General features: G+C 54.5%; 2 protein-coding genes across 2 annotated transcripts; both read left to right on the top strand.

Annotated features, from left to right (window-relative positions):
• The first annotated feature begins 3,041 nt into the window (after window positions 1–3,041).
• Window positions 3,042–13,919, top strand: NATD1 (N-acetyltransferase domain containing 1). Its single transcript, XM_050317578.1, has 3 exons — window positions 3,042–3,197; window positions 9,832–9,950; window positions 10,616–13,919. The coding sequence occupies exons 1-3, from the start codon at window positions 3,101–3,103 to the stop codon at window positions 10,730–10,732; spliced, it is 333 nt and encodes a 110-aa protein (XP_050173535.1). The 5' UTR covers window positions 3,042–3,100; the 3' UTR covers window positions 10,733–13,919.
• A 1,946-nt stretch (window positions 13,920–15,865) lies between these two features.
• TMEM11 (transmembrane protein 11) lies at window positions 15,866–24,951 on the top strand. Its single transcript, XM_050317573.1, has 2 exons — window positions 15,866–15,967; window positions 24,039–24,951. The coding sequence occupies exons 1-2, from the start codon at window positions 15,903–15,905 to the stop codon at window positions 24,553–24,555; spliced, it is 582 nt and encodes a 193-aa protein (XP_050173530.1). The 5' UTR covers window positions 15,866–15,902; the 3' UTR covers window positions 24,556–24,951.
• Window positions 24,952–26,384: the final 1,433 nt, after the last annotated feature.

Below are 26,384 nucleotides of genomic sequence, written 5' to 3'. Positions count from 1 at the left end.
AGGGTGGGATTGTTGGAAGTGTCCTGTGCCAGGTCAGGAGTTGGACTGGATGATCCTTGTGGGTTCCTTCCACCTCAGGGTATTCTATAATTCATGATTTGCTACTGAGGAATCAATCCCTTCCAGCCCAGGAATGTGTTGGAGCACATCCCACGGTGAGGATGCTCCCTCAAACACCTGAGCTGGGCTGCAGACAGAGGTGCAGGATGGGATGTGAAAGATGCAGTTGAAAAAGGAGATTCCAAGTACCATTTTATGGCTGAAACTCCCAGTGTGACCCACACAGACACAAAGGAAGGGTTGGAGGGGTGGCAGCTGCTGACAGCACTGAGATCACAGCTGCTCTGCCACAGCTTTGGGTTTTTGCAGAGCGTTTGGGATAAGTTTGAGGGCTGGAAAAACTTCCTCAAACCCAAGCAGTTCAAGGGAATCACTGCCAGAGGGAAGGAGCTGGGTGGACCTGGATCTGTGGCTGCACAAGGACAGGTGCCTCGAGCAGGGCTGTGACCCAGCAGCGATGGCACAAGATCCGGCAGCCGCACGGTGAAGGCAGAAGAGTTCAAATGGGGAATAAATTACAGGTTTTTAATGGGGAGAGCAATTACCCTCCTGAGAGACGTCGGAGATTCACCACCTTTCAAGTCTTTCAACACAGGCAAGGAGGAGTCTTTCCAAAAAAAAATACACCTCCTCTCCAGCCCAACCGCGGGTCATTAGCGCTGACGCACGAGCCGCGGATGTCACTGCCGGGCTGGGCGAGCAGGAGCCCAGCAGAGCTTTCTGGCATTTACCCTGGCAGATCTGGGAGCCAGCAACAGGGTTTGAACCCCCCTTGGGCTGACCCAAACCTGATGCAGGTTTGGGCCTGAGCTAGTGCTGGGGCGTGAGGTTTTGGGGGGTGCAGCAGCAGAGCGAATGTGGAGCTGCGAGGACTGGTGGGACCGGCTCTGACACGAGGCCCTGCTGCTGGCAGCACCCTGGGGTGTCACTGCAAGCACAGGGCACGACCTTGCTGTCCCCAGGCATGTGCCAGTGTGCACCATCCCCCTGCCTGCACCCCGGGGCATGGCTGGAGGTCACCACTGGCTCCGGCTGCGGGTACAGGGGTGGGTGAAAAAGCCGCCCAGTTCTGATTCACCTGCCTTGAATCACCAGGCACTTCCCAGGAGGGGGTTTGTCGCCTGCTCCCAGGCCTTCCAGCACTGGAGCGCTGCAGAAACACGAATGGAAACTGGGACACACTCAGCATCCAAATCCAGCAGGGTGGGAAGGCCGTGGGGCTGGGCAGGGAGCGCACAGACCCCCAGAGGCAGCCGTGTGGTCACCTGCTTGTCATGGCACGGCATGGGGAGCTCCTGGGAGATCTCTCCTTTTCTTCTCAGCCCCCCCAGTGCCTGCCAGCACTTCTGCCTCCACCTCCTCCTTCTGCCTCCACCTCCTCTGTCTGAGCTGCTGCCGCTGGACCAGGCAGATTCCCTGCTGGAGAAGGGTGTCTGCCAGATCAGAGGCAGCTGGATCTGCTGGCCTGGGGCGGAGGGAATCATCACAGGCAAAGGCAAATCAAAGCGTCCCAGTGGAGCCCAAGTGCTCCCAGAAATTTTGGCAAGGGTGCTGGATTTTTGGCATGGCTGGAAATCCCATCCTATATGCTGGAGGACAGCAGGGCGCAGGATTCAGCCCCTCTCTCTGCCTGCCCCAGACTCCCCCTGCCCACCCTTCCTCCCTGCACAATCCCAGCACTCCTTGGCCTGGCTGTTGCATCCTCTTTGCATTCCCTGTGTCCCCTGCTCCCGGTGTTTTGGCGTTTGTATCTTCCTGCACCACCATATGGTGTGGGAGAAACGTGGAGCAAAGGATGCCAGGGAGGGGATGAGGAGAGAGACAACGTCTCCCTGTGGATATTCACAGAGGAGGAGGGGAAGGAAGCCCTGTCTGCTGCAGACACTGTGGGCCAGTGGGAGCTGTGGGCACCTGAACTCGACAGGAGTGGGAAAACAGCAGGAGACCCCGACAGGCACAACACCAGCACTGTCTGATGGAGCAGCACAAACCAACCAGGCCCCGTGGCCTGAGGAATTCATCAGCTGACGGGCTCTAACTCAGGCAGCTGGAGCCGAAGGGATGAGTAAACAAAGGCCAAGATGGTGTTTAGGTGCAGAGGAGCTGCTGGTGAACTATTACAAGTTCCAGGTTAATTTTAGGTGTTGCTGCTTTTCCTGTTGCACAGGCAGCTGCCAGCCTGCAGACACCTCAGGCAGGCTCAGCTCCTGCCACCAAAAGCTTTCAGGTCAGGGATAGGATGTGTACATGACACATGATGCTCCAAGGGCTGGAGCCCCTCTGCTGTGGAGACAGGTTTGGAGGGCTGGGGGGGGTTCATCTGGAGAAGAGAAGGCTCCAGGGAGACCTGAGAGCCCCTTCCAGTGCCCAAAGGGGCTCCAAGTGCACCAGCCCAGCAACACCAGTGCACCAGGGCAGGACCATTCAGCAGCACCAGCACAGCATGGCAGGGCCAGTGCACCAGTACAAGCGGGGCAGAGAACCCAGTACAGGAACCACTGTAGAGACGATGGCACAGCCGGGGCAGCACCAGGGGCCGTGTTGATCCTCAGCACAGCCCCAGTAACCCAGTGCAGGACCAGTGCAGGACCAGTGCCAGACCAGTGTATAGGACCAGTGCCGCATCAGTGCAGACCAGTACAGGACCAGTGTCAGACCAGTACAGGAGCAGTGTCAGACCAGTACAGGAGCAGTGTCAGACCAGTACATGACCAATCCCGGAGCAGTGCCGGACCAGTACATGACCAGTAACTGACCAGTACGCGACCAGTACGGCCCCGGTACCGGCGCTGGGCTCGCGCTGTTGGCCGTGCCCGCCCGCGCGGGGGCGCCGGGCGCCGCTGGCGGTGGGGCCCGCACGGCCGAGGGGCGTCGCCGCTTTAAGGGGCGCGCGGCCGTACCAAAACAAAAGCGCGGCGCGGCCATTGGCCGGCGCGCGGGCACGTGCCCGCACAGCTGGCTTCCTGCGGCCGGGCCCGGCCCCGACACCGACACCGACACCGACACCGACACCGGCATCGAGACCGGCACCGCACCCGCCATGGCGCACTCGGCGCCGCTCGGCCTCCTCGAGCAGGGCTGCCCCATCCAGGTGGAGCACGACCGCAAGCGCCGGCAGTTCACCGTGCGGCTCAACGGTGAGCGGCGGCGGGGCTCGGGGCTCCCCCCCACCGGGGCGTTACCTGCTGCCCTCTGCCCCCTGTTGTTCTGCCTCGCCGGCGGATCCAGACCCCCGTTCTCTCCCTACCTCCCCCCCGCCCCGGCCCCCTTTTCTCCTCGTCTTCCCCCTTGTCCCCTTCTTTGTCCCCCTTTTCTCCCCGCTCACCCCCTTTGTCCCCTCCTTTTCCTCCCGTTCCCCCTGCTCACCCCCTTTTCCCCCTGTCGCTCCCCTTGTCTCCCGTTTCCTCCTATTCCCCTTTCCCCATCCTCCCTTTTCCCTCTCTTCCCCTCACTCGCCTCTTCTTTTTCCTTCTTTCCCCCCTCTCGCTGCTCCCTCCCTTTCCCCTCGTCCTTCTCCCTTTTTCCCCCGTCGCTCCCCCTTTTCTTCCGTTTCGCCCCATTTCCTCCTTTTCCTCCCCGTTTTTTCTCCCGTTCCTCGCCGTTCCCCTCCCTCCCCCGTTCCTCGATGTTCTCCCCGTTTTCCTCCATTCCCCCCATCCCTCCTCCCCCTGTGTCACGCAGCACCTTCCCTGTACACTCCACCCTGTCACCCCCCGTGTCCCCGATACTCCTCTGAACCCCCACCCCCCAGCGCCCCTGGTTCCTGCGGGTCCCCCCCATCCTTCCTGCCCCCTAAAATCTTCCCCCAGGAGATCTGGGGATCTCTTGGCTCGCGTGGTTGGGGTTGGTGTGTGGAGTCCAGTGCTGGCAGAGGCAGGTTTTGGGGGGCACCCCCCCAGGAGCAGGTGCCTCTGGATGATCTGGCAGTGCTGTGCCCCATCCTCTTAATGGTTAATCCCAAATGTTCAACGATCCCAACATCTTTTCCCTGTCCATTTGTCATGCTGAGAACCACTCTGGGTAAAACAGGCTGCCTCTCTGCCCTACAGAAATTGCAGGGTAGTTGTCTTTTAAAAAAAAAAAAAAATTAAATGGGTAGTTCAGAAATCATAGGGGATGCAGGAGGTTCTTTTGATAAAACAACAAGAATAGTCCAGATTTTATTTTAGACTCCTCTTCCCCCCCCCTCACCCCATTTTCATTTCAACCACTAATTACAAAGTGCAGGCTGGAGGCTCAGCAGTGGTGGAGCGAGGGAGGAGGAGACGTGTGCGCTGGGCGCGGAGAGAACAATTTCACCAACTGCTCATTTCAGACACAGGGATCAGACGAGGTCCCAGGTGACAGGTCCCCACTGCCACGGCGTTGTTGTGTGTGCAGGGGAGAGCCAAGGGCCAGCAGTTATTAGGGAAACATCATCTTTCATTGTGGTTCTCCGGATCAAACCTCTGCCAGCCACACCGTGGGCAGAGTAGCGTTCGGTGGCTGAGCGGGGAGGAGTCGTGACTGCAGAGGGTGAACTCTGAGAGAGGGAATAAACTGTGGGACCTGTGGTGGGAGTCGTGTGTGAATCAGCACAAAACCTCCTGCTCCAGGATCGCAGAATCCCAGAATGGCTTGGGTTGGAGGGACCTCAAAGCTCATCTCATTCCACCCCCCTGCCATGGGCAGGGACACCTTCCACGAAGTTGCTCCGAGCCCTGTCCAACCTGGCCATGGCCAGGGTTGTGTTTTTTTCTGGGAGTTCAGAGACACTGAGCCCCTTTTTTGTGAGCTCAGCACCAGCCACATAGAGAAGCAGAGCTGAGCGGCGTCCCGGTGTGACGGAATCCGTGCCACTGGGCTGACTAACATCCATGGGGAGTGGGTGATCCATCTCTCCTTGTTAGGCATTTGCTGGTAACAGCCAAGCCCTGGAAGCTGGTCAGAAGATAACCATCTCTGTGGGAGTGCGTGGCAGGGTGTTTGTTTCCTGCACTGCTCTCTCCACTGCTCCCGCTCCTGGCACAGGGAGCATCAGTGGTGTGGAATGCTCCAGCAGGTTTTCCCTGCCGCACACAAGGAATGACAAGAAATGGGTCAGACACAGGTTTTGGCATCAGTGTGACCCACGTGCCCCTCTGAGAGCACTTTTGTCCCATGTTACTGGGCTGTGGCAGAGATGAAGAGCAGCCTGTGGGCTCCAGGGTCAGCTTTTCTCTGGTGTCTCGGTCCTCATTTCTGCTAGATGTGAAGTGTGGGTGATATCCTGGGAAAACATGGGTGCAGCAGGCTTGGGGACCAAGGAGCCAGGCTTTGAGAGCTGGTCTCTGGGCTGTGTGGATTAGGGTGGTGTGGTGTTGAGTAGAAAACTTTCCACGGTGATGTCTTTCGGGAAATCCCTGTGGCAAGAGGCCTGAGACAGTGAAAGCTGGGAACTAGTTGTGAAAGTGCTTGTTTTCAGCATCATCCTGTGTTTGCCTCTCTGCCCCCGTGTAACCTCATGTCAGGACTTCCTCCCTGTACATGAGGAGGATGAATTGCATTTGGTGTTTTTGGGGTTGCCTCGTCTTTCCCTTCTCTGCTCATCGCTCCCCCCTCTCCCCTCAGTGGCTCCTGAAATTCTGATGGGAAAGGCTGCTTCACTTGAACACATTCCCTTTTCCCTTGAATCCCAAATGCAGGAGCATTTAGAAGCTGAAAGTAAAGCTGATTATAAGCAGACCTCACTGAGCTTTATCCCTCGAGAGGAGGGCAGAAAGACGCCCAACTGGATTTGTAATCACTTAGGATGTGACTAACAGCACGAGCCAGCCAGAAACCTCCCCGTGCAGCGACTCTGGTGGAAAACATCAATTTGTCAAAGCTAAAAGCTTCCCTGGGAATCACATACGCTGTTTTGTTCAGGAGTAGTTGGGGGGTTTTGGGTACAAGATGAAATTTCTGGTCAAAACAAGAAACCCAAAGAGATCCCTCCCCACCCCAAAGTAGTCGGATGGTCAGTCCAGCTGCTGGCACAGATGTTTGGGGCAGGGCAACTGCTTTTAGCAGCAACCACTGTGACTTCTTGATGCCCATCAAACCCATCCAGCTCTCCAGCTGGGAGACAGGCTCACCACATTGTGCAGAGTGGCTCCAGTTCCCTGGGGATGCGTGAGCTTCTCACACACTCAGACTCCCGTTCATCCAAGACCTGGATGCAGCACACCGTGCTTCCCAAACCTCCCACTCTTCCCCAGCTGGGTGTTGGGCAGGATCCAGTGGCTGGAAGCTCCTGCTTTGGCCCCTGCTGATCTGAGTCTCGGGAGCTCCCTGTCCAGGAATCCAGGCTCAGGTTTATTGGGAAAACTTGGAGCTTTCCTCCCTGCTGGGGTAGATGCTTTCCAGGAGGGAAAAGGTGCCGAGTTTGCAGTGGGGACCAAGGGAGCTGTCACCAGACCCTGCCTCAAAGAGGTCCCCACTTACTCCCCTGCCACAGTCACCTCCAGACAGCTCCTAAACAGGAAACTGCTCCAAAGCAGAGCCCCCCCTGCTGCCATTCCTGCGAGTGAGGCCCCTGCGAGAGGGCTGTGCCGTCCCTGCTCTGGCTGTTGTCCTCTGTTGTGTTTTCTCTCTGTAGTAACGTGCCAGTAGCTCCCTGGGGAGCAAGACCAGCCCGTGGCTGCAGCCTGGGATGCATGAGCTCCTCGGGACATCTTGTCCTCTCAGCTCACCCCACACACAGCTTCTGCTTTCTTTTTTTTTTTTTCCCCCCCCCTCCTTTTTTGGCTCAGCAGCAGATGAGCTGAGCTGCCTCCTGCCTCTGGCTTTTCCTGTGTCTGAGAGTGGGAAATGGGGCTGGCGTGTGTTCTTCCCTCCCCTTGCTCTCGGGGAATGGTTTTGCAGCAGTGTCCTAAGGAGGCTGGGACACAGGGGCTGCTCCAAAGGCTGGAGCACAGAAGGCCAGGCCCCTGCCCTGCCCCAGTCCTGGGCACACAAAGGTGTATGGTGGGCTGGGGCCAGCACAGAGGGACAGGGAGAAGGGAAAGGGCTGGATAGACGGGTCTTGCTCTGCTGGAGCATCCCCTCACCAGCCAGATACTTTGTGCATGCCAGGAGAGGGGGTAGCAAAGGATGGGCCGGAACAGGGTGCTTTTATCTTCCCAGATGCCTGATGGGGCCCTTGCTCAGCTCGGGTTGGGGCAGGGCTCTCTGCTCGGTGCCCCCAGGCTCGTGAGCCAGCCTGGGGACTCGTGTCTGGTGTCACAGCTGAGCCTGTGGCACAGGGGGCCTCTGCTGCCTCTGCTTGGATGGGAGCTCTGTGCCACTGCTCCTGGTGGAAACCCTCCATGGAGAGCAAGTCTAGACCTGGTCTGTCACCCAGCTCCTGGGAAAGCTCCCCCTTCCCTGTGCACCCTGTGATTTGAGGGAGGGACTGGGGAGAGCAGGGCACCAGCTGTGCTGCCATCGCTGCAGCCTCCTCCCTGTGCTGATTTGCATTGACTCAACTTCCTCGCTGTGGCCTCGCAGGGGAGTGTCAGCCACTCAGGCACCATGGTCAGGCTCACGGGCACCTCTGGGGCTGGCTGAGGCCTGAGCCTGCTTTGCCAAGCTCTGCCTGTGCAGGCTGATCAAACCCCCATCCGTCCCAAAGTCCACGGGGATGAGGCAGGCGGGAGGCCGGCACACGGCGTCTCCTATGCCACGTTCTTGTGGGGTTTCTGCTTGTGTGCCCTGCCTTGGAGGGGGAACGCAGCAAACGGGGGCTGGGTACTCCCATGAAGGGTCAGCACTGCTTCCAGCTCCCCCAGCTTTCCTGGGAGCAGGAGGAACTGGCTTCTTCCAAGCCATGGCTGTCACCTGCAGGGCCCACACCAGACCCTGTGGCACGAGTGTCCTGGGTTTCAGGCACCGTGTGGCTCAGGGTCCCATCACTGAGGTGAGCACGTACAGATGTGCTTATGTACTTGGCTGAACTGGGGTGTTTTCCTGAACTGGGACTGGTTTCCTGGAGCACTGACAGCACTGGCTTTCTCTGCAGAGCTGGTTGTAAAATATTTTGGGCTCTCTGTGTGTGTGTTCATCTGGCTGGGGGTTTGTGGTGCTGCTGTGGTACAGGGAATATCGAGGAAAAGCCTGCCTGGGGCAGATCTGAAATCCTCTGAACACTTCATCACTTTCTGCTTTAAAATGCATTTGTGTGTGTGATGCTTCTGAGCAGATCATATAGGAAAAAGTATGGTTTAGAAAAAAAAAACACAACCTTTTGCTCTGTCACCAATTTAGTTTTAAACTTCTCAAAGCTTCAGGCAGAGGCTGTGGAAAGTTTTGGCCTGGGGGGAGAATGAGGGTGGAAGGGCTGGAGCGTGTGAAAGCCGCCGTTATAAGATCATTTTACAGCCTCTGGCACTGCCAGCTCTACCCTTGTCACCCCTGGGAGAGCTGCCACCAAATATGCTGTGAGGGTGAGGGCACCTGCTTTGCTTGAGCCCTGACCTGGGTGGGTTCCTCTTGAATGAGACAGGTCTGTGATGCTCCCATGGCTTTTTTTTGGGTGTCTGGATCCACATGGAGAAACGCTGCTCTTCTCCCTTTTTTCTGTCTGGGGAGACTAAAAGAGCTTGGCTTTTCTGGTGAACTGGAGGCTGAGAGGGGCAGGACTGATGCCTATAAATACTTGGGGGCACGGCAGGGAGGGAAATTATTTATGTCCACCCAAGAACAATGTTGGCACGAGAACGAGCGGGTAGAAACCAGCAGGAATAAACTCGGGCTGGAAGCGCGAAGGTTTCCATGCAATGTCGGAGAATCGAGGATCTGCATAAAAGGAGCAGGAACAAAATCTTGAGCTGCTTCTCTTGAAACACAAAATTCCAACGGGCTCATTTCTAGTGCATCCTTAATGCAGGGATGAGGTAAAATGGGTTGGAGTTGTCAGTTGAAATGCAGTGACACAGAGTGTACTGAGCTCAGCTAAAGCAAACAGTGAATGGAAGTGGACACTGTAGCCCTGCAGCTTCCAAAAACCATTGAAGGGAAAGTTTCCACTATTTTAATCGAGCTTGTCTCTTTGATTGGGGAATTGTGTTTCTGAAACTCACTTAAATACAGAAACCGTCTAGAAATGAAGTGTTTGGTTTTGCATCAAAGGCAGAAGCTCAGGTTGTGCAGATGAAGCCAGAGAGGTGTTATGAGCTCTTCTTTGATTCACACGTGTGCTGAAACTTCTTCTTTCCTGTAACTGAGCTGCTGTGAGAAAGGTCAGGGTGTTGACACAGGAAACCTGTGTGTGTACATGTAAATTTGTGTGCACAACCCCCCTTGCACACCTGTGTGCACTTTCCTTGTGTTTGTGGGATTCACCTCTCCAGCATCTTCCCCAAAACATGTCTAGGCAATGCTGCAACACCAGACCAAGGAGTCTTGTTCTGTTTTATGTGCCACAACAAAAAACTCTGTGCTGGAGGAGAAAGGAATTGTTTTTCCCTCTCCTGTTTTTTGCTCTCTCCCTCACATCAACACATCCCACCCTTCCCCACAGCTGCTTTGTTGTGTTGGCATCAGCGATTCAGGGATGGGTAGAAAACTTGCCCCTGCTCCAGGGGCTTGGAAAGGCTGAGCTGACCTGGCTCTGCTCACACCTTTGGGGGACCAAGGGGGACACATCCAGGTGTCACTGAAAGCAAAGTCTCCCGCCCAGCACAGCCATTCCCATGGGCACGAGGGCTGGTGTAGCAATCCCAGAGCTGCCCATCCCCTGCTGTGGGCTGCCAGGAGACCTCCCAGTCCTCACCCCTCTCTCACACCCCCCAGGTTGCCATGACAAGGCAGTGCTGCTCTACGAGTACGTGGGGAAGCGGATCGTGGACCTGCAGCACACGGAAGTGCCGGATGCCTATCGAGGGAGAGGAATAGCCAAGCACCTGGCCAAGGTACAGCCCCAAACACCCAGAAGGGCAAGAGCTGTTGCCATCCCAGCTGTGGGTAGAGATCCTGGCTGAAGCCAGGCCCTGTCACGTTGGAATTTTGTGTGTGCCCTGTGGGAGCCCTGCTCCGATGGGCGATGGGACATGTGGAAATCTGGAGTCAGACATTCCTGGTTTGGTGGCACGAGGGGCTGGGTGAGTGCTTGGCCTGTTCCTCCTTGTGCCCACTGTGCAGATGCTGATGGATCACCTCACTTGGGGGCTGGACTCCTCCTCTCAAACCTTCCCTGCCCTTGTGAGCCCTCTGCCTGCCTTGGGCCCTGCAGCTGTGCAGGGAGAGCTGAGGAGCCACGAGGGACTGTGGGGTGATGCTTTGGGGTGCTCCCTGGCCCTGTAGGTCAGGGCAAATGGGTGGCATGATGGGCTAGGTCGCCTGCCGTGCAGCATCCACCAGGCTGGATGTGTTGAGGGTTAAACTGGGAACCCTGTGCTGTGCTCTCCCCACAACCCCCTCCCTCCACCTGCCTCGCACAGGGGGTACCTGAGGGCAACCTGCTGCTTCCCCCCTCTGTGTGATGGCTACAGGAGTCCAGACCCCCATGAGGCTGCAGAGGAGAGCGTAGGCTGAGGGTGCTGGTTGTAACCTGTGTGTTCTCTCTGGCTGGTCACAGGCAGCCCTGGACTTCGTGGTGGAGGAGGACCTGAAAGCTCACCTGACGTGCTGGTACATTCAGAAATACGTCAAGGAGAACCCGCTGCCGCAGTACCTGGAACACTTGCAGCCTTAAGGCAGGACTGCTCCGACACCAGCACACCTGTCCCTGACTGTCCGACGCGGCCTTCGCTTCTCTGCGGTCTCAGGAAACCCCTCCCACACTCGCAATTCCCGGGTTTTTTTTTAAGCGTGTCCATGTGGTGGGTGAGTGTGGGCACAACCTCCTCCGCCCTGCCCACGTGTGAGCATGGCTACAGCCCCTGGGCCAGGCTGGCTCTGGGCACACGTGGCGTCCCCCAGTGCTTTTCCCAAGCCAGGGGAAGGAAGAGGATGATTTTTCCACCAAACTCCATCACCGGACCAGGGGATGACTTGTGCTGCACCTCGTCCTCCCCGCTCCTCTTGGCGACAACTGTGAACTTGCTGGGGGATGTTGGTTAGGGGTGGTCGTGGGGCACCGGCCCCACTTTCCTTCTGGCAGCTGGGGGATTAAGCTTTGTGGAACAGAGGGAGGTGCTGGAGGAGCCCCAGCCCTGAGGCAGGTTCATCCCCTCCAGCCTCTGTTGAGCTGTGTCCAAGCCCATGTGGAGTACGGATGAGAAAACACGGACCATGGTGGCACCTCGGGGGCTTTGCTGCGCCAGCTGTGGAGACACTGGGACGGTGACACCTCCAAGGCAAGGGACAGGAGCCTTGTGAGGAGCAGACTTCAGCTGCAGGGGCTGTGCAGAGGAAGAGAGGTGGCTGAGCTGCAGATGCTGCTCCCCAGAGATGCCAGCTCCTGCCCAGCCTTCCGTTCACAACCCCGCCGTGGCATCCCACAGGATCACGGGCTGTCATTCCTGTCTCTGCTCCTGGCCATCAGTGCTTCTGGTGTGGACACAGCCTGCTCAGGACAGGAGACCAGCCCCCACAGCCAGCCCTGCCTGAGCAATGAGGGGACATCCCAGGGCACTAGGGTGGTTTCCTGCAGCTGAAGAGGAAGGCTCCCCCCATCTCCCCCAACTCCAGCTCTGCATCCCCTTCCGAGCCCCAGATCGGAGCCGTCATCCCATCCTGAGAGCAACAGGGGTAAGGCCTCCAGGACCTGCTCCTGGCTCATCTCCTGGAGCCACCTGCCTCCACGTGGATGCTGATGGCTTCTCCTCACAGCCTTTGGAAAGAAGCTCCAGGCTCAGGTGCTGGCAGCATTGTGGGGTCCTCAGCTAGCAGAGGAACACCCTCACTTCGTGCTGTTCCCTCCATGGGTGAGGACCCTGCAGTACAGCCCAGTGTTGCCACAGTTGGATGTAGAAGTATCACCATGATGCCAGGGCACTGCCTGGTTCCATCTTGCTGCCTGTCCTGCCTTGCCTGGGTTTTACAGGGCATGAGCTACACCCCAGAGCATCTCCCACCGAGCTCTCGGGATTTTGCAGTGTCCCAGGGCAGGGCTGTGGCGTGGGAGATGATGCTTCTGACATCCCCAGCCCTGAGCAGCCACTGGGGGCTGCAGCCAGGCAGAAGGAAATGGAGAGCCTTTCACCTGGAGGCCAAATCCAGACCTAGCTTAGCTCAGCAGGGACTGAAGTTTACAATCTGTGCCACGGAGTGACCAAAGCCCCGACTGAGAGGCAGCTCAGGCCTCTCTCAGAGACCAGCACAAAAAGTCTGTGGTGGCAAAGGCAAAACTTCTCCAACCTCCTCTACTGATTGGGATGGTCAGAGATGGAGACCCTGTGGCTGATCTCAGCCAGGGAGGCCCTGAGCTGTTCCTCCTGGTCACCAGCTCGAGGCAAAGCCCTGCTGCCTGCCTGTGCTGCCCATCACCAGCGTAACATGGCCCTCTCAGGCTGGAGTTAAACCTCCCAAACTCCATCCCTGCCCTGCACAGGGCTCTGAGACCTCTGCCCATGCCCACCTCCTGCCTGGGGAGGGAGCTGTGGCCGGCAGCAGACCCGCCTCTGCCTTGTGCTGCTCAGGAAAGGCCTTGGGCTCAGCCCTGCTGCTGCCTCGTGTTTCTGCCCTCTTGCTGCTTATTCCACCCGGGCTGTGACCTTCAGGATGGCTTTGAGGGACTGGGAAAGGGTTGCAGGTAACAAACTAAAGGGGCTCAGGAAGAAATCTGGGCCGCTAAATGTCCCTTCTTTAACATGCAAAACACACTTCAACGTGTAGTTACGGGAGCAAGGCTCGTTCTGGTACAGCCGTGACGGCAGAACCGTCCCTGCTCTTGATCCCAAGGTGAAGCTGAACCATCTCCTCCCCTGCAAGCCAAGATAAGACACTGTTGTGTCTGTCACGGCAGGGCTGGGTGCCTCACGTGAGCCTCTGTGAGCCTCTGCCCTGGTTTTGTGCTCATTTCCACTGTGTGGCAGTTCCCAGAAGTTCCCCGTTGTGTCAGCTCACTGCAGGCTGTGCTGTGGCCGCTGCACCAGCAGTGGCCTGGCGTCCAAGCCTGGCTCTGGAGCCCTTTGTGCTGCTCTGGCAGGAACCTCGTGCTTCCCAGCGCTGGATCACAAGTGGCAATCGCTGCCTTAAACCAGGCACAGCACACATGGTTTTGCTGCTGCTTTCCCTTCGAGGTGCTACGACCCCTCCAGTGTGTGACCCGACGGAGCCGTGTGCCAGTGTCCGTGCCAACACTGCTGTCTCCATCCTCTGCCTTCCCTCCCCTGCGGTCCCTGATGCCGGTGAATAGCAATACCCACAGGTCACCAGCGATGCCGCAGTCCATGGTGCTCCTGGGATCCTGCGCTGCTGGGCAGGAGATGGCTCGGGATCCCTCAGTGCTGGGCAGCCCTTCCCTGCCTCCCCACCAGCTGCCCTTTTCCCAGCTGGTCTCCGCAGAAAGGAGCTTCGAGTCCCTCTGCTGCCCCTTGGTGCTCACTAAGCCTGGAGGGAGTTGGGGAATTTTGAACTCTCCCTGGCAACAGGAGCGTGGAAAGTGGTTTGGTTGAATATTGAGGTCCCCGAACCCATTTGAACTGCAGACCTTGGTGGGTGGGGGAATGCAGGTTGCTGTCAAACCTGCAATTCTACAGCACCCGACTTGAAACCCCCCTCCCTCGTCCGCTCTCCAGCGTTGTCTTCCTCTGTCCCAGGTTTCCGTTCTGTTGGATTCGGTGGTTACGATGTGCCTTTCCTTCTCAGGACCTGTTACAAATGACCTTTCTGCTCTTGTTTATGTTTTAACATTTTATCTTTATCCCTCCCTCTGTCCTACTATAAGACATGGACATAATGCATGGAATACAATACAATAAAAGTGTGGCTTAACTTGACCCCCCAGTGGCTGTGCCGTGCTGGGGGAGGCGGGAGGAGGTGCCCGTGGAACCAGGGGGCATTGAGCACTGTCACCTCTGGGCTGGGTCCTGTCAGCTGGGAGTCTGTTCCCTCTGCCAGCTCACTCTCCTCAGCCCTCCTTGGAATTTCAGGCCACCCCTTTGGGAGTTATCCTGCCAATGCAGCCTCTGGTGAACAGTCACTCAGTGCTTGTGTCCGCATTGTCCAGAGCAAGGTGGGCAGGCAGGTGACTCAGAGGGACATAAAGCACTTCCCTCCTGGAGCCAGCACTCCTCAGCCCTGGGAGCACAGCCCGAGCACTCAGCACCCAGGGTCCAGCACAGCATTGGTGCCACTTCCTAAAGCTGAGTGCCAGCTTCAGAGGCTGGAGTTTGGGTGACTCAACGTGCCAGGGAGGGTGGTGTGGAGAAGGGGCCCAGCTTATTTACAGTTATAATTTGATCCGAAGTGACAAGTGGCCCCGGGGCTGCAGCTCAGGCAGGCAGAGCAGGGTTTGCTGCTCCCCGGGGACAGTGCGGTAGGGTTGGGGCTGCAGCCGGGCTGTTGCTGGTAACACACTCTGTTTACATTCCACATTCCAGACAGTCCATGCTCCGGCCTGTCCCAGCAGTGCTGCACGTTCTGCCGGGCTGGGCACGCTTCCCAAACACCTCTTGTTCCTGCAAATGCGCCCTTCACCTCCAGCAAAACAGCCGCCCCCCAAATTAGAGCTGAACTGCAGCGGCGTGGGAGGGCCCTGCAGGCTGGAAGAGCAGCCTCGGGATCGCTGGGAAGGTGGAGGCAGGCAGGGGGTTTGTTCTCTTGTCACATTGCATCACTTGGGAATAACGCTGTCAGAAAGAGGGGCTTTTCTAGGTCTGGGAGATGCAGAGCCAGCACCACTCTCTCCTGAGGGGTGGGGAGAATCTGAGGACAGATCTGTCCCCAAGAGCGGGGAGCTGCAGAGCAGTTTGTTAAGGGAAAACTTAAAATTCCTGAGAAAAAGGCTCCTCTCCCAGGAGGAATCAGACTGGGAGCAAGGGGGGCCCTGCAGAGGCACAAGGATCCTGGAGATCACTATCCAAGCACCCTGGCACAGGTCCCCTGGGATGACCCTGCTGTGTTGGGGGGTGGCCCTGAGGCCAGAGGCTGAGGACAGGGTGGTCCTGGGACACCCCCACAAAACCTTCAGCATCCACTTCTGCTGGATCCACAGGAGCTGGGAGACCTCTGGCCCTACCTGTATTTCGTTTCTAGAGGAGCATTTCGGGATAAACTTTGTATCGATTCGATGATTTTAGAGGTCTTTTCCAACCTAAGCGATCCTGTGATTTATTCCTCCTCAGAGATGCAGCAGGGGAGCCTCCCCGCTCCTCTTTTGGGATCGACTAAAGGGGTCGAATTCACCCCAAAACGCCCATCCTCTCCTCTCTGCGAGGCGCTGCTCGAGGGGATCCTGCATCCCTTCTCCTCTGCAAGGAGGGAACTCCTTTCGGAGCAGCAATACGAGGCGATGCCGAAGCCGATGAGCATTTCCCACCCTCAGCCGCTGCTCCCGGCGCGGCCCGGCACATTCACCCCCTCATGGCGGGGCCGCGGGGCAGGCCGGGATTCGCCGTGCGCTCCTCCCACAGCCGGCCCGCTCCGGCGACAGATCCCGGGCGGCGGGGCCGAGCCGAGCCCCCCGCGGGGCCGCCCCTCCGCCGGTGCCCGGGGCTGTGCCCGGGGGTCCCACAGCGGTCCCGCCGCCGCGCCCGCCCGGCCTCGCCGCCCCCGCTCCCGCCCCGGGACTACACGCCCCGGAGCCCCCCGCGGCCGTGCGGCGGCGCGAAGCGCTATGGGACTTGCAGTCGCGCCGCCGGCCTGACCCCGCCCCGCGCGGCGGCCGCCGCCGCCCTGGCGCACTACATCTCCCATCGGGCAGCGCGGCGCGGCTGCGGGCCCCCGCCGGAGACATTTGCGAGCCGAGTGTCTCCAAGATGGCGGCGTGGGGAAGGAGGCGCGGCGGCCCCGGCGGCACCAACAGCGGCGGCGGCCGGGACAGGTGAGGGCGCGGCGGGGGAACGGCCCGGGGGGCGGCGGGGGGAGCGGGGCCGCGCGGCACGCGGTTCCCCTGGCCCCGCGGCGAGGGCGGGGGCGCCGCGAGGGGAGCGCGGCCGGGCGGGGCGGGCGCGGGGCGCGGAGGGCCGGGGTGCCCGGCGGGGCGGCGGCGGGCGGGAAGGTCAGCGCGGCCCGAGGGGCGAAGGTGAAGGCGGCGGCGCTGCCCGCGGCGGGATGCGGCCCCGGGGGCCGGGAGGAGGAGGAGGGCCGGCCCCGGGAGGCTCCTTCCGTCCACGGCTATTTTTAAAGGCGGGGAGGGAGCGGCGAGTCCTCCAGGGTGACCTCCTCCTGCCGGGGCCCGGCGGGCGCGGGGCTCGGTACCGGGCCCGCTGCCGCTGCCGCCGGGGCGGGGGAGCCGCCAGGGCAGGCTGGGGCTGCCCACGGAGCAGCGGTGGAAGTTTGGGGATCGTTAACTTTAAAATGGGAAGAAAAGAGACAGAAAGAAATGCCACAGAAATCAATTAGGGTGGAAAAGACGCCTGAGATCGTCGAGCCCAACCTGTGACCGAACACCACCTTGTCAGCCAGACCAGAGCGCTGAGTGCCTCACCCAGTCTTTGCTTAAGCACCTCCAGGGACGCTGACTCCCATTCCCTGGACAGCCCCTTCCAATCGCCCTCTCTGTGAAGAAATTCTTCCTGATGTCCGACCTAAACCTCCCCTGGCACAGCTTGAGACAATGTCTCGTTGAGCTACTTTAAAAACCTGTGTGCACAGTTCTCCACCTGCTGAAAATGTCTGGGTTTATCCCGCATTTCCTGACGTTGGCATTTTTCTGTCCTGCCCCAGGGCTGACTGATGTAACCGGCAGCTGCTGAAAGCTGCTGCAGTGTTTTGTGAGTTTTCTTTTGTCCTGCTGCCTCACCTCGAAACTCTGATATCCCTCCTAATTAGAAACTGTGATAGCCCTCTTAATTTTTGTTGTGGCTTTTCCTTCACTCTGTTCCCTTGCTGTAATTCGGCGCTGTTTGCTTTGATGGTGTTGAATCTACAGAGCCAAGGGAGAGCCACAAGTAGCCCTCAAAATTCTGGCGCTGATGTGAATTGCAGGAATGCCGCCTGTGTTCAGGGAATTCAAAAGTAATTGAACTGGAAGAGCCAATGGAATTTCTGCATCAGTGTGGTTCATATAAACAGCTAAGAATACCTCAGGGGTAAAGCTGTCTGCACCCAGTGCTGGCACTGCCCCAGCATGGGAGGTGTGGAGTTTTCATGAGGGTTTTTCATGTGGCACAGACCTGTCCTCCCAGCAGAAGAGAAGGGATAAAAAATAATAATTTAAAAAAAAAGGCATGGAAAAGAGCACTTAATAACTTAAATAAAAATTACTCTTCCAGGGTGAAAACTGGTGTGGACTTAAAAGTGATTTCTTGCCGTGTAACTTCATCTGTGAACTGTACAATAATTGTTGTTTGAGGTGATTTGTTTTCAAAGCTGTGATTGCTCTTGATCTTACGATGAAAAATACTCATAAACACGAGTCACTCCATGAGCCTGCTGCATATATTATTTTTCCTTTGCCGGTGAGGAGGAGATGGAGCAGAACAGATCCACCCCTGGGCAGCGTTTCACAACCTCCATCGAAAGAGATGGTGGTTCTTTAGGTGCCACCCTGTGCAAACGTGACGGAGGATGATAATTCCAGTAGGTTTGGGGTGATGACAGCGAGGTGCTGCTTCTTCCTGGCAGCTGCAGAGCAGGAGATGCACATGACTGGGCCTCTGCCTCTCCATCAGAGGCTGATCCCAAACCACACCTGCCTGTCTCGTTCGGCTGCTGCAGCGCAGGTTGTGTAGGGGCAGCGCTGACAGACCTGATGTCATCACATGATGAAATGTGCTTTTTATAGGGTGAACACAGTTTTCTTACTCTGGGCAGGATTCTTGTCCAGAGACACGTTCCTTTGAACTGAATATGCTGATCCAGTTTTCCTCGTAACTGAGCTGCTGCGAGGAGTGTTTGTAGTTGTCAGCCAGACGGTCTAAAAGGCATCTGTGTGTCGGAGGTGGTGTGAGGAGACTCAGCTCTGAATAAAATCCTGTCTGCTGTGAGACTGGAGCAGCTTTCATTTAAATATATATATATATATAAAAAAAAAAAAAAAAGACCAGCAACTCTCTCTGTAGAGACTGAATCCCTTCATAAATGTTTTTTTTTTTTTTTTTTTGATACAGAGAAGTCTGTAATTGGTCAAAAAGCGGTTTCCTTGCTAGGAGTGAATGTAAGGACATTAATTTCAAAGGATGTTGGCTGTGAACTCCAGCTGGCTCTGGTGGTGAAATAATAACATTCAACAAAAAAATCCCCAAAACACTGAAGGGAACCAACTAAATATTTGTTTTCCTTCATTCTGGATAGACTCTTTAATGGAGACTGTCTAAAGGGAATTGTTGATCTGTAGACCAAAACAACTTTTTCATACAGAACAGACACTGGATTGTACTGGGTGTTTTTGTATAAAAGGCAGTGGACAGCGTGTCGTTTGTTCCCCTGGGAGATGTTCTGACAAACTCTGGAAAGAGCAGCTTTCGTGTCATCACCGCTGCCTGCACTGGCTCCTTTGTGCCCTTACTGAGCTCTCTCACTACCTGCACTGCTCAGATTTCTGGTGCTCTGCTTGCAGCAATGATTGACCTATTTCCATCAGCCTGGCTAATCATTAGTTGACTTAAAATTGACACCTCCTCGTTGTCCAGGGGCTGGAGTTTGTTGTTGTGGTTTGGTGATGTTTTCCTGAGTGTTCAGGGAATGTTCTGGTCCCTTGGTGAGGCTGCCTGAAGATCTCCTGCTCATTTTTCCTATTTGTATTTAAGGTGCATCTTCTGAACTAAAGTCTTGCTTTATTGCTAAGCTTTTCCTGTTCTTCCTCTGCTTTAATGCCCTTCCCAAGGCCCCAGGCCTGGCAGATTGTGGGGTCACCCAGCAGAGAAACAATTCCCCAGGTGTTTGAGCTGGGACATGTTAGTGCTTTCCATGCACCATATCCTGAGTAGGAGCACGCTGGTGAATATGACTTGGAGGTGGAATATTTCCACTGAGAATTAAAGCCAGTCCACAGCTCATTCCTTAATCTTGAAATTGAATTAAATTTCAAGAAGGATTTGTGTTGGAGGGAGGGAAGTTTAGTGTTTGAATTTGTCATGCCTTGACTCTGTTGACTTGCTCCAGCTTGGCTGAGAGGCTGACAATGCCCACAGACCTACTCTGACCATCTAGAATGTGGTTTTTTGCAGATCACTTGCACAACCAGCACAAAGCCCCTCTTGCACTGCTGAATTAGAGTCTCTGTGCTGTTGGTGATACATCTTATCACTCTGCTGCAAGCCTTTCCTTTCTTAGTTTCTTAACTACTAATCAAACTGCTCTTCATTTGCAGTTAATCTGATTGCCTGTTTGGTGCTCTGAGCAACACTGTTACCCAGGAATATTCTCCTTTAAAAAAAAAAACATACATGAATAAAACTCGACCTACATGTTATGGGAGGGATTTAAAAGGAGCTTTCTTTTGCCCAGAACTGTACCTGTGCTTTGTGCAGTCTTGGGATTGTTTCTAAGTGTGGTTCTGAGCATTTTGCAGACCCGAGATGGTTGGATGACTTGAAACCCTCCCCAAAACTCTGTGTGGCAGATTGAGGAATGCCATTAGGCTGAGGGCAACCAGCCTGGGAGGCTCAGGCAGGTGAGCAGTGGCAGGAGGAGGCTGGGGGTTCTCCCAGGATGTTTTTACCTGCCCTGTTCTCAGCACTCTGTTCCTTTGTTTCTCCTATTTCCACTTGGCACCCGGCAAAACTGAATGTCTTTTCTCATGGAGTGGCATTGTGCCTCCTCCTTGGAATGTTATTTATTTCTTTATCCACAGAAAAAAGACTATCCAGTTGAAACTTCCATTTACCAGGCAAGTTGTTGTTTTCAGGAGCCTGCTTCCAAGCTGGAAGTAGAGAAATGGAGCTGCTCTGAGGGCTGGAATTTGGGAAAAAATTCTTCCCTGTGAGGGTGGGGAGGCCCTGGCACAGGTTGCCCAGAGAAGCTGTGGCTGCCCCATCCCTGGGAGTGTCCAAGGCCAGGTTGGACGGGGCTTGGAGCAACCTGGGATAGTGGAAGGTGTCCCTGCCCATGGCAGGGAGTGGCACTGGAAAGTCTTTTAAGTTCCTTTCCAACCCAATCCATTCCATGATTCTGTGGTTCTGGGAACTGCTGGAGGTGCTATTGTTCAGCAGCTGCAGCACCCCTCTCCTGGTGCTCTCCGATATTCCCATGTTAGGAAGACAATCCAAATGTAATTTGAACCTTGCCCTATAGCTAACACAGACACTTCTGCCCCTCCTGCTGCTGCAGCTCTGTTAACAATGGATTCCTTATTTATAACTTTGGCAATACCAAAATTTGACATCGGTGATTTTTAAGTGGTTTACATCTTGCTGTGCCAAATTGTTCAGAGTTCTGCCACATTCCCCCACCCAGGCATTCAATTCTGCAGCAGGAATGAGACACTCAAATTTCTCGAATATACAGAGCCTGAAGCTGCAATAGAACACATATTTGGATATAAGGTCCAGAATTATTCTTACAGAACAACTGGACAGCTTGTTAACTTAGCCCTCTTTTTTGGGGTGGGGAGACAGCTCCTGGAAAATCATTTGATGGAGTAATATTAACAACTGCCTTTAGGTTCTGGTCTGTCTAGTAAACAGCCTGACAGGCTTCTGAACACCTGACAGCGTTTAATGTCTTCTGGAAGTAGGTGCTCTCTGGTTGTTTACTATTCTTTTCAGTAAAACAGAGTTTATACAAAATCCCCACACTTGATGACTTGATGCCAGCTCGGAGTTGCTTGCACAGCTCTGCATTTGTGTTTGTCATGGCCAGGGGGTGGGTGACAAGCTCCAAAAGGCAAATTCCGTGGCCTCCAGTGTTTGAGCAAATCCAGTTGCTTTGGGTGGATTTGTTGGTTTGCAGCTGCTGTGTTCAGTTGAAAGGCTGTGTCAGGAGAGGTTCACTCTGTGCATCAAAGCCCTCGCTCCCACTCAGCTGAAACCTCCTCAAGCCCACGTACCTCATCTGTGTCTTATTTCTGTATCGTCTACAATCAAACCAGTTTTCACTTTTCTTGCTCTGGGGGCAGCCAGTTCTTGTGTGGAAATAATAGATGGTAACCCCACTTCTCTGCACAGAAGGGCAGACTTGCTGCTTGCCGTGCTGCCTCTTCACGTGTGCTCTCGTTTGAGCAGTTAATTTTTCGTTCTTTGTCATCGGTTTTGGATTGTGTGTTTTGCCATGTGCAGCTTCAGCACTGTGATACAGATTTATTCCGATTTTTAGAGGACTAATTTGAAGGAACAGCACAGTCAGGGGGGCAGACTTTCTCAAGGATGAGGCCTTTGTGCAGCTTAGTTCCCAGTGGTATTTCTTTTCCAACAGAACATACTTTAAATTCTGCTTGTTTTGGCGTAGGAGGATTGTGCTTTTCTTGACTTTATTGTTATAAAGCCCCAGAGCCTGGCAAGCCAAAAGATTCCAGAGGAGATGGACAGCTTTGCCTCTGGCCAGTCTGTTGGATTCCTGTCCTCTGACAGGTGTTTGTGGTATGGCTCTGCTTGTGCAGTGATGGTGAAAGGAAAAAGGGGTGTTCAGAGGGGAGGACAGGCAAGGAGAAGTGAGGCTGATGGGTTAATGCCACCTGTCCTGGTGCTGAGCCTGGAAAAATCCCATGTAATGCAGTTACTGAATTCCTGGAGTTAGAAGCTCAGTTCCCATGGCTCCTGTACAGGCAGAGAAGGAACGGGCTTGTGGGAGATCCTGGACTGACAAGGCCCCTGTGCTGTTCCTAAGCCTCTGGGAAGTTCTTAGTTGAATTTGGATTGTGCTTCTCTATTTTGCAGACCCATCTGCATGTTCCCAAGCATTGCAACACACTGAAAGTGCTCCTTGGTAGGAAATAACTAATTTTATCTGGAGGGTTGTGTTAGCGCTGGGTCGGCTTCCAGCTTGAAAATGCCTTTCAGCAACAGCTTTTCCATGAAGTCATTGTGCCCTAGCAAGTGGTTTCACAGAGTCTGGGTGATGGTGTGCAGAGTTACCTTAAAGTCTCAGCATGTCTTTTGTAATGGAACTGGAGTTTTTCATTTGGAAGAAGCTGCACTTGGAACATCCAAGAAAAAGAATCCTTGGCAGCAGCCACGACCAGCAGTGTCCTTAATGTCAGTGTAACACCTGCCTAACTGGTTCTTTGCTAGAAACTCCTGATACAGGTGCTGTCCTTACTTTTTTTTGTTGTTGTTCTTTAAATACCTTCCAATTCACCACAGAACATCAGAGCCCACCACATCCTGTGCTGAAAGAGTTAATGGTAATTTCCCAAACAAGCTGATGGCCCTAAAGAAGCCCCTGGCATACACGGAATTCAGGTGGATTTTTATTTTTCTTTCTACCCATGAACAGGCCAAGGGGGAAATGCACTGCAGAGAACTCAATAACTGCCTTGTAAGTTCAGTTTTCATTGTGGGTTATATAAATTCCAGCCAGACTTTTAATGAAATTGGTTATTACTCTGGTTTGGGAGAGGGTGGTGCCTCTCGGGGTCCTGCTGGTTGATGTTTGCTGCTGTTACAAACGCAGCTACTTCTGGCAACAGCTTGTAATTTAACAATATTCTTGATTACAGCTGGCCACTGCTCAATCCCCTTTGCAGCATGAGTGGAGCTGCACATTAAGGATAATGTTTGGCAACAGCAGCTTGTGAATGTGTATTTTTCTCCCTTATTTTCCAGTGCATGCACATAAGTACCACTGCACTAATGGAGCAAAAAGTGCTCCTTCCATTCTCCACATCAGCAGTGTTTTCCTCCTGCTATCAGGAGGGTCTAAATGCTGTGGGGATGAGGCTGTTTTGTCTGCTGAGATTAGGTCAAATGTGTGTGTGATTTGTTCTCTCTCTGCTAAAGGAATCTGCTGGATATTTTTATCCCTGAGAGGCCACGTGCTCAGTTTTGCTCTGGTTAAGCACAAGTATGTCAGAAATAGTCATTTCTGCTTAGAAGGGAGGATTTTGCTGTGTTCTAATGGGTAGGTTTTCACCCTTTCTCAGGGCAGGTGAGCAGTCATAATCCTGGTTTTTAGCAGTCTGTACATGAACGCAGCTGCAGCTGTGATGCTGTGATGGAGGGTGAAGGGAAGGTGGAAACTGATGTGACTTCAGGTAGTTAAAAGCTGCTGCTCCAGTGCAAGTCCCGTGAATCCCCTGTCAGTAGGGAATGTGCTCCCAGTAACATCAGCAGCTCTTCTTCACTGGTAAAGCCTGTCTGGGTTAAAACAACCGTTCCTTTCTTGCTTTGCTGCATCCTACATCAGGAGAGGAGTGTTCTGCCACAGAGTGCTCTGCTGCCTTCCTCACCTTCTTTCAGCAATGTTTCTTGGCCATCCTTGTTGGATTTGCTATGGATTTACTAGGTTGGGTTTACTATGGAAGACTAAATATCAAGCTTCATCAGTGGCAAGGAGGTAACTATTGTGGGGTGAAAGCAAATGTATTCATCTAGAGATGCTTCCTCTCTCACAACCTTCCAGTGCAGTTTGTCCTCTTGATGGATGAGCTGCTGGTCTCGTTTTCTGTGAAAACTCCTGAAGTCTGTGTGGTTTGTCCAGTGGGGCGTTGTGGTCACTAAGGTGTGAGGGACACTTCCACCATCTCCAGAGAAACTGCTTGGCTATCAGTGTGAGGAACCATTTCAGGACTGTTAACAAGATCCTATTTCTCAAATTGCTTGATGCCCTCCAAGTCAGGAAAAGGTAAGAAAGATACATTGCCTTATTTTGGGATGAATTACTGTACATCAGGTGTAACGAGCTGATGTGAAATGAAGCTTCAGCTGAAAAAGCTGCTGGTTGTGGAACAGAGGCAGTGCCCGACCTTGAGGGGCTGCCCTCACGTGGGGCACTTCTCTGCCGCTCCCCAGCCGGGTGGGTGAACAGCCCGTCCTTAAGCTCCGTCGTTTTAATTCCGAGTTTCCCGTTAACAGGGTCACCTTGTCCTCCACGGACTGTTACATTGTGCACGAGATCTACAACGGGGAGAATGCTCAGGACCAGTTTGAGTACGAGCTGGAGCAGGCCCTGGAAGCGCAGTACAAGTACATCGTGATAGAGCCCACGCGCATCGGGGACGAGACGGCCCGATGGATCACCGTCGGGAACTGCCTGCACAAGACGGCCGTGCTGGCGGGCACCACCTGCCTCTTCACCCCCCTGGCACTTCCAGTAGATTATTCTCACTACATCTCCCTGCCCGCTGGAGTGCTGAGCGTGGCCTGCTGCACCCTGTACGGGATCTCGTGGCAGTTTGATCCCTGCTGCAAGTACCAAGTGGAGTACGATGCCTATAAACTCTCCCGCCTGCCCCTGCATACGCTCACCTCGTCCACCCCCGTGGTGCTGGTGAGGAAGGACGACCTGCACAGAAAGAGACTGCACAACACGATAGCACTCGCTGCCCTGGTGTACTGTGTAAAGAAGATCTATGAACTCTACGCTGTATGACTTCAGCAGGCAAGAGAGAAACCCACAAAAGACAAGTGTATTAAGACTCCCACAGTAACATTTTGTTTTTCCTCTTTGACGAGCAGTGGAGACTGGGAAGGATTTGGTTTAATAGAGCTGTTATTTTTCAAATAACACATCACTGGTGCACCAAGGTTTTTCAGTTCTTCGTTACACTTGAGATGTGGATGTGTGGTGACTTGAGATCCGTATGTTAGGCCAGGGGAGTCCAATCCAGCAGCAGAATGTCCATGAAATAAAGCAATAGAAAGAGGGGGTGTGAGAGCTGCTTTTTTTTTTTTTTTTTTTTTTGAAACAATTAAGTATATTGTTTAATTGTATTACACAGAACCAGCCAGAAGTTATCATTGACCATTAAAGGATGAGAATTTCAAATGCTTTTGCTCTCTTGTCACTGTTATCACAGTTCCCTTTGCTCTTGTGTTTCCAGGGGGTGGAGGTTTTGCTCTGAGAGCTGCAGTGGTGATAATTATTAATGCCTGGTCACACACAGACCTGATACTCCTCTTGTCCATTGCACATGGCAGCAGTGTCCACGTTACCTCACAGCAGCCATCTGCTAAGGAACAACTGTAGGGTGTTGCTTTCCCTCTTGGTTGTGTTTCCTGGAGGAGCCTTATTTGTTACCTCAGGTTGATACCTTTTAATTGCTTAAGCACTGATGGTTGGGGGTAAAGGTGCCCCAGTTCTCTGCTGCCCTGCCACCCCCAACCATGACTCCCTCTGCACACAGGAAGTTTCTGCTCAGTTCTTGTTGACGTGGATGCATCTCCACTGAAATGCCTTGTACCACGTGCAGCTGAGGTGGGAACCCACCCGTCCTCCCTTTGTGCTGTGTCCTGACTATGCAGTTCCACTGCTCTTGCCTGGAGCACACCCTTCTGGAGCTGCCTGCTCCTGCTGCAAGGCATCCAGGCGGCTGCATCTTCTGACTGAAACTTTAGGATTCAGTCTTAAAAAAATCTTACTCTTAGCTTGGGAAGTATTTACTGTTTTGCGAGATCTGCCCGTGACTTTTAAGAGATAAGGACTGGCTGCCCATAATCTCCTCCTACCAGATGGAAAAAGGGCGTGGCTGGCGTTGGCAGGGCCAGCTTGGCACAGCCTCAGGTGTTGGGATTGGGATACAAGAGCCTGTGCACAGGTGGGCTCCCTGCTCCAGTGGTAGCTGCAGCCTGACCCCCACGGCTGAAACACCGACCTTGGCAGGGCCTCTCACGAGGTCAGACACCAAACATGAGTTGTTCTGTTCTGTCTCTCTCCAAATTTCCACCGCAGGCACCAAGAACTCCCCCTGGCCTCGCCTCCAGTGGCTGCAGTTTTGCTTTTCTGCTGAGGCAGCTTTTGTGTGAGCAGGACACGCAGCCCGTCCGTGTGTGCTGGGCAGGCTGGGATTGCTGGGAATTGTCAGCCTTTGGCACCTGCACAGGCAGCTGTGCCTGAGCGGGCCCGGGGCTGGAGGAAACTCCAGTGGCAGGGAGAGCTTTCTGGGAGGCAACAGCCCTTTGTACAGTGGCTGAGCTCTCTCCTCCAAGGTTAAAAGAAGCTGGGATCCAGAGCGTCTATTTATAGCAACAATGTACAGTTGCCTTGGCAGAGAGGAGGGGAAGAAATGCGACTACTTCGTCTCTCTGTGGTTAGGCCAGGCTGGGCAGGCTGCCCTTCCATCCTGATGTGTTTCCAAAGTGCTGTCTACTGGATGGATTTGAACCTGGTGACACATCTGCCATAGCTACTATTACAGGCCCTGAAATACCCTGTGCTGGCCACACCAAGTGCATTCTTGCTCTTTTTTACTCAATGCAGAA

Source organism: Myiozetetes cayanensis, unplaced genomic scaffold (assembly GCF_022539395.1).
Source record: "Myiozetetes cayanensis isolate MyiCay16 unplaced genomic scaffold, myiCay2020 scf20-37, whole genome shotgun sequence".
NCBI lineage: Eukaryota > Metazoa > Chordata > Aves > Passeriformes > Tyrannidae > Myiozetetes > Myiozetetes cayanensis.
Note: the sequence above shows the minus strand (reverse complement) of the source record. Positions and strands in the feature narration are given on the sequence as shown.

Excerpts from the sequence above, each read along its gene's own strand:
- NATD1 (XM_050317578.1), top strand. The coding sequence starts at position 3,101 with ATGGCGCACTCGGCGCCGCTCGGCCTCCTCGAGCAGGGCTGCCCCATC. Across the intron at positions 3,198-9,831 it reads GTTCACCGTGCGGCTCAACG|GTTGCCATGACAAGGCAGTG; the intron begins GTGAGCGGCGGC and ends CACACCCCCCAG. Across the intron at positions 9,951-10,615 it reads TAGCCAAGCACCTGGCCAAG|GCAGCCCTGGACTTCGTGGT; the intron begins GTACAGCCCCAA and ends GGCTGGTCACAG.
- TMEM11 (XM_050317573.1), top strand. The coding sequence starts at position 15,903 with ATGGCGGCGTGGGGAAGGAGGCGCGGCGGCCCCGGCGGCACCAACAGC. Across the intron at positions 15,968-24,038 it reads AGCGGCGGCGGCCGGGACAG|GGTCACCTTGTCCTCCACGG; the intron begins GTGAGGGCGCGG and ends TCCCGTTAACAG.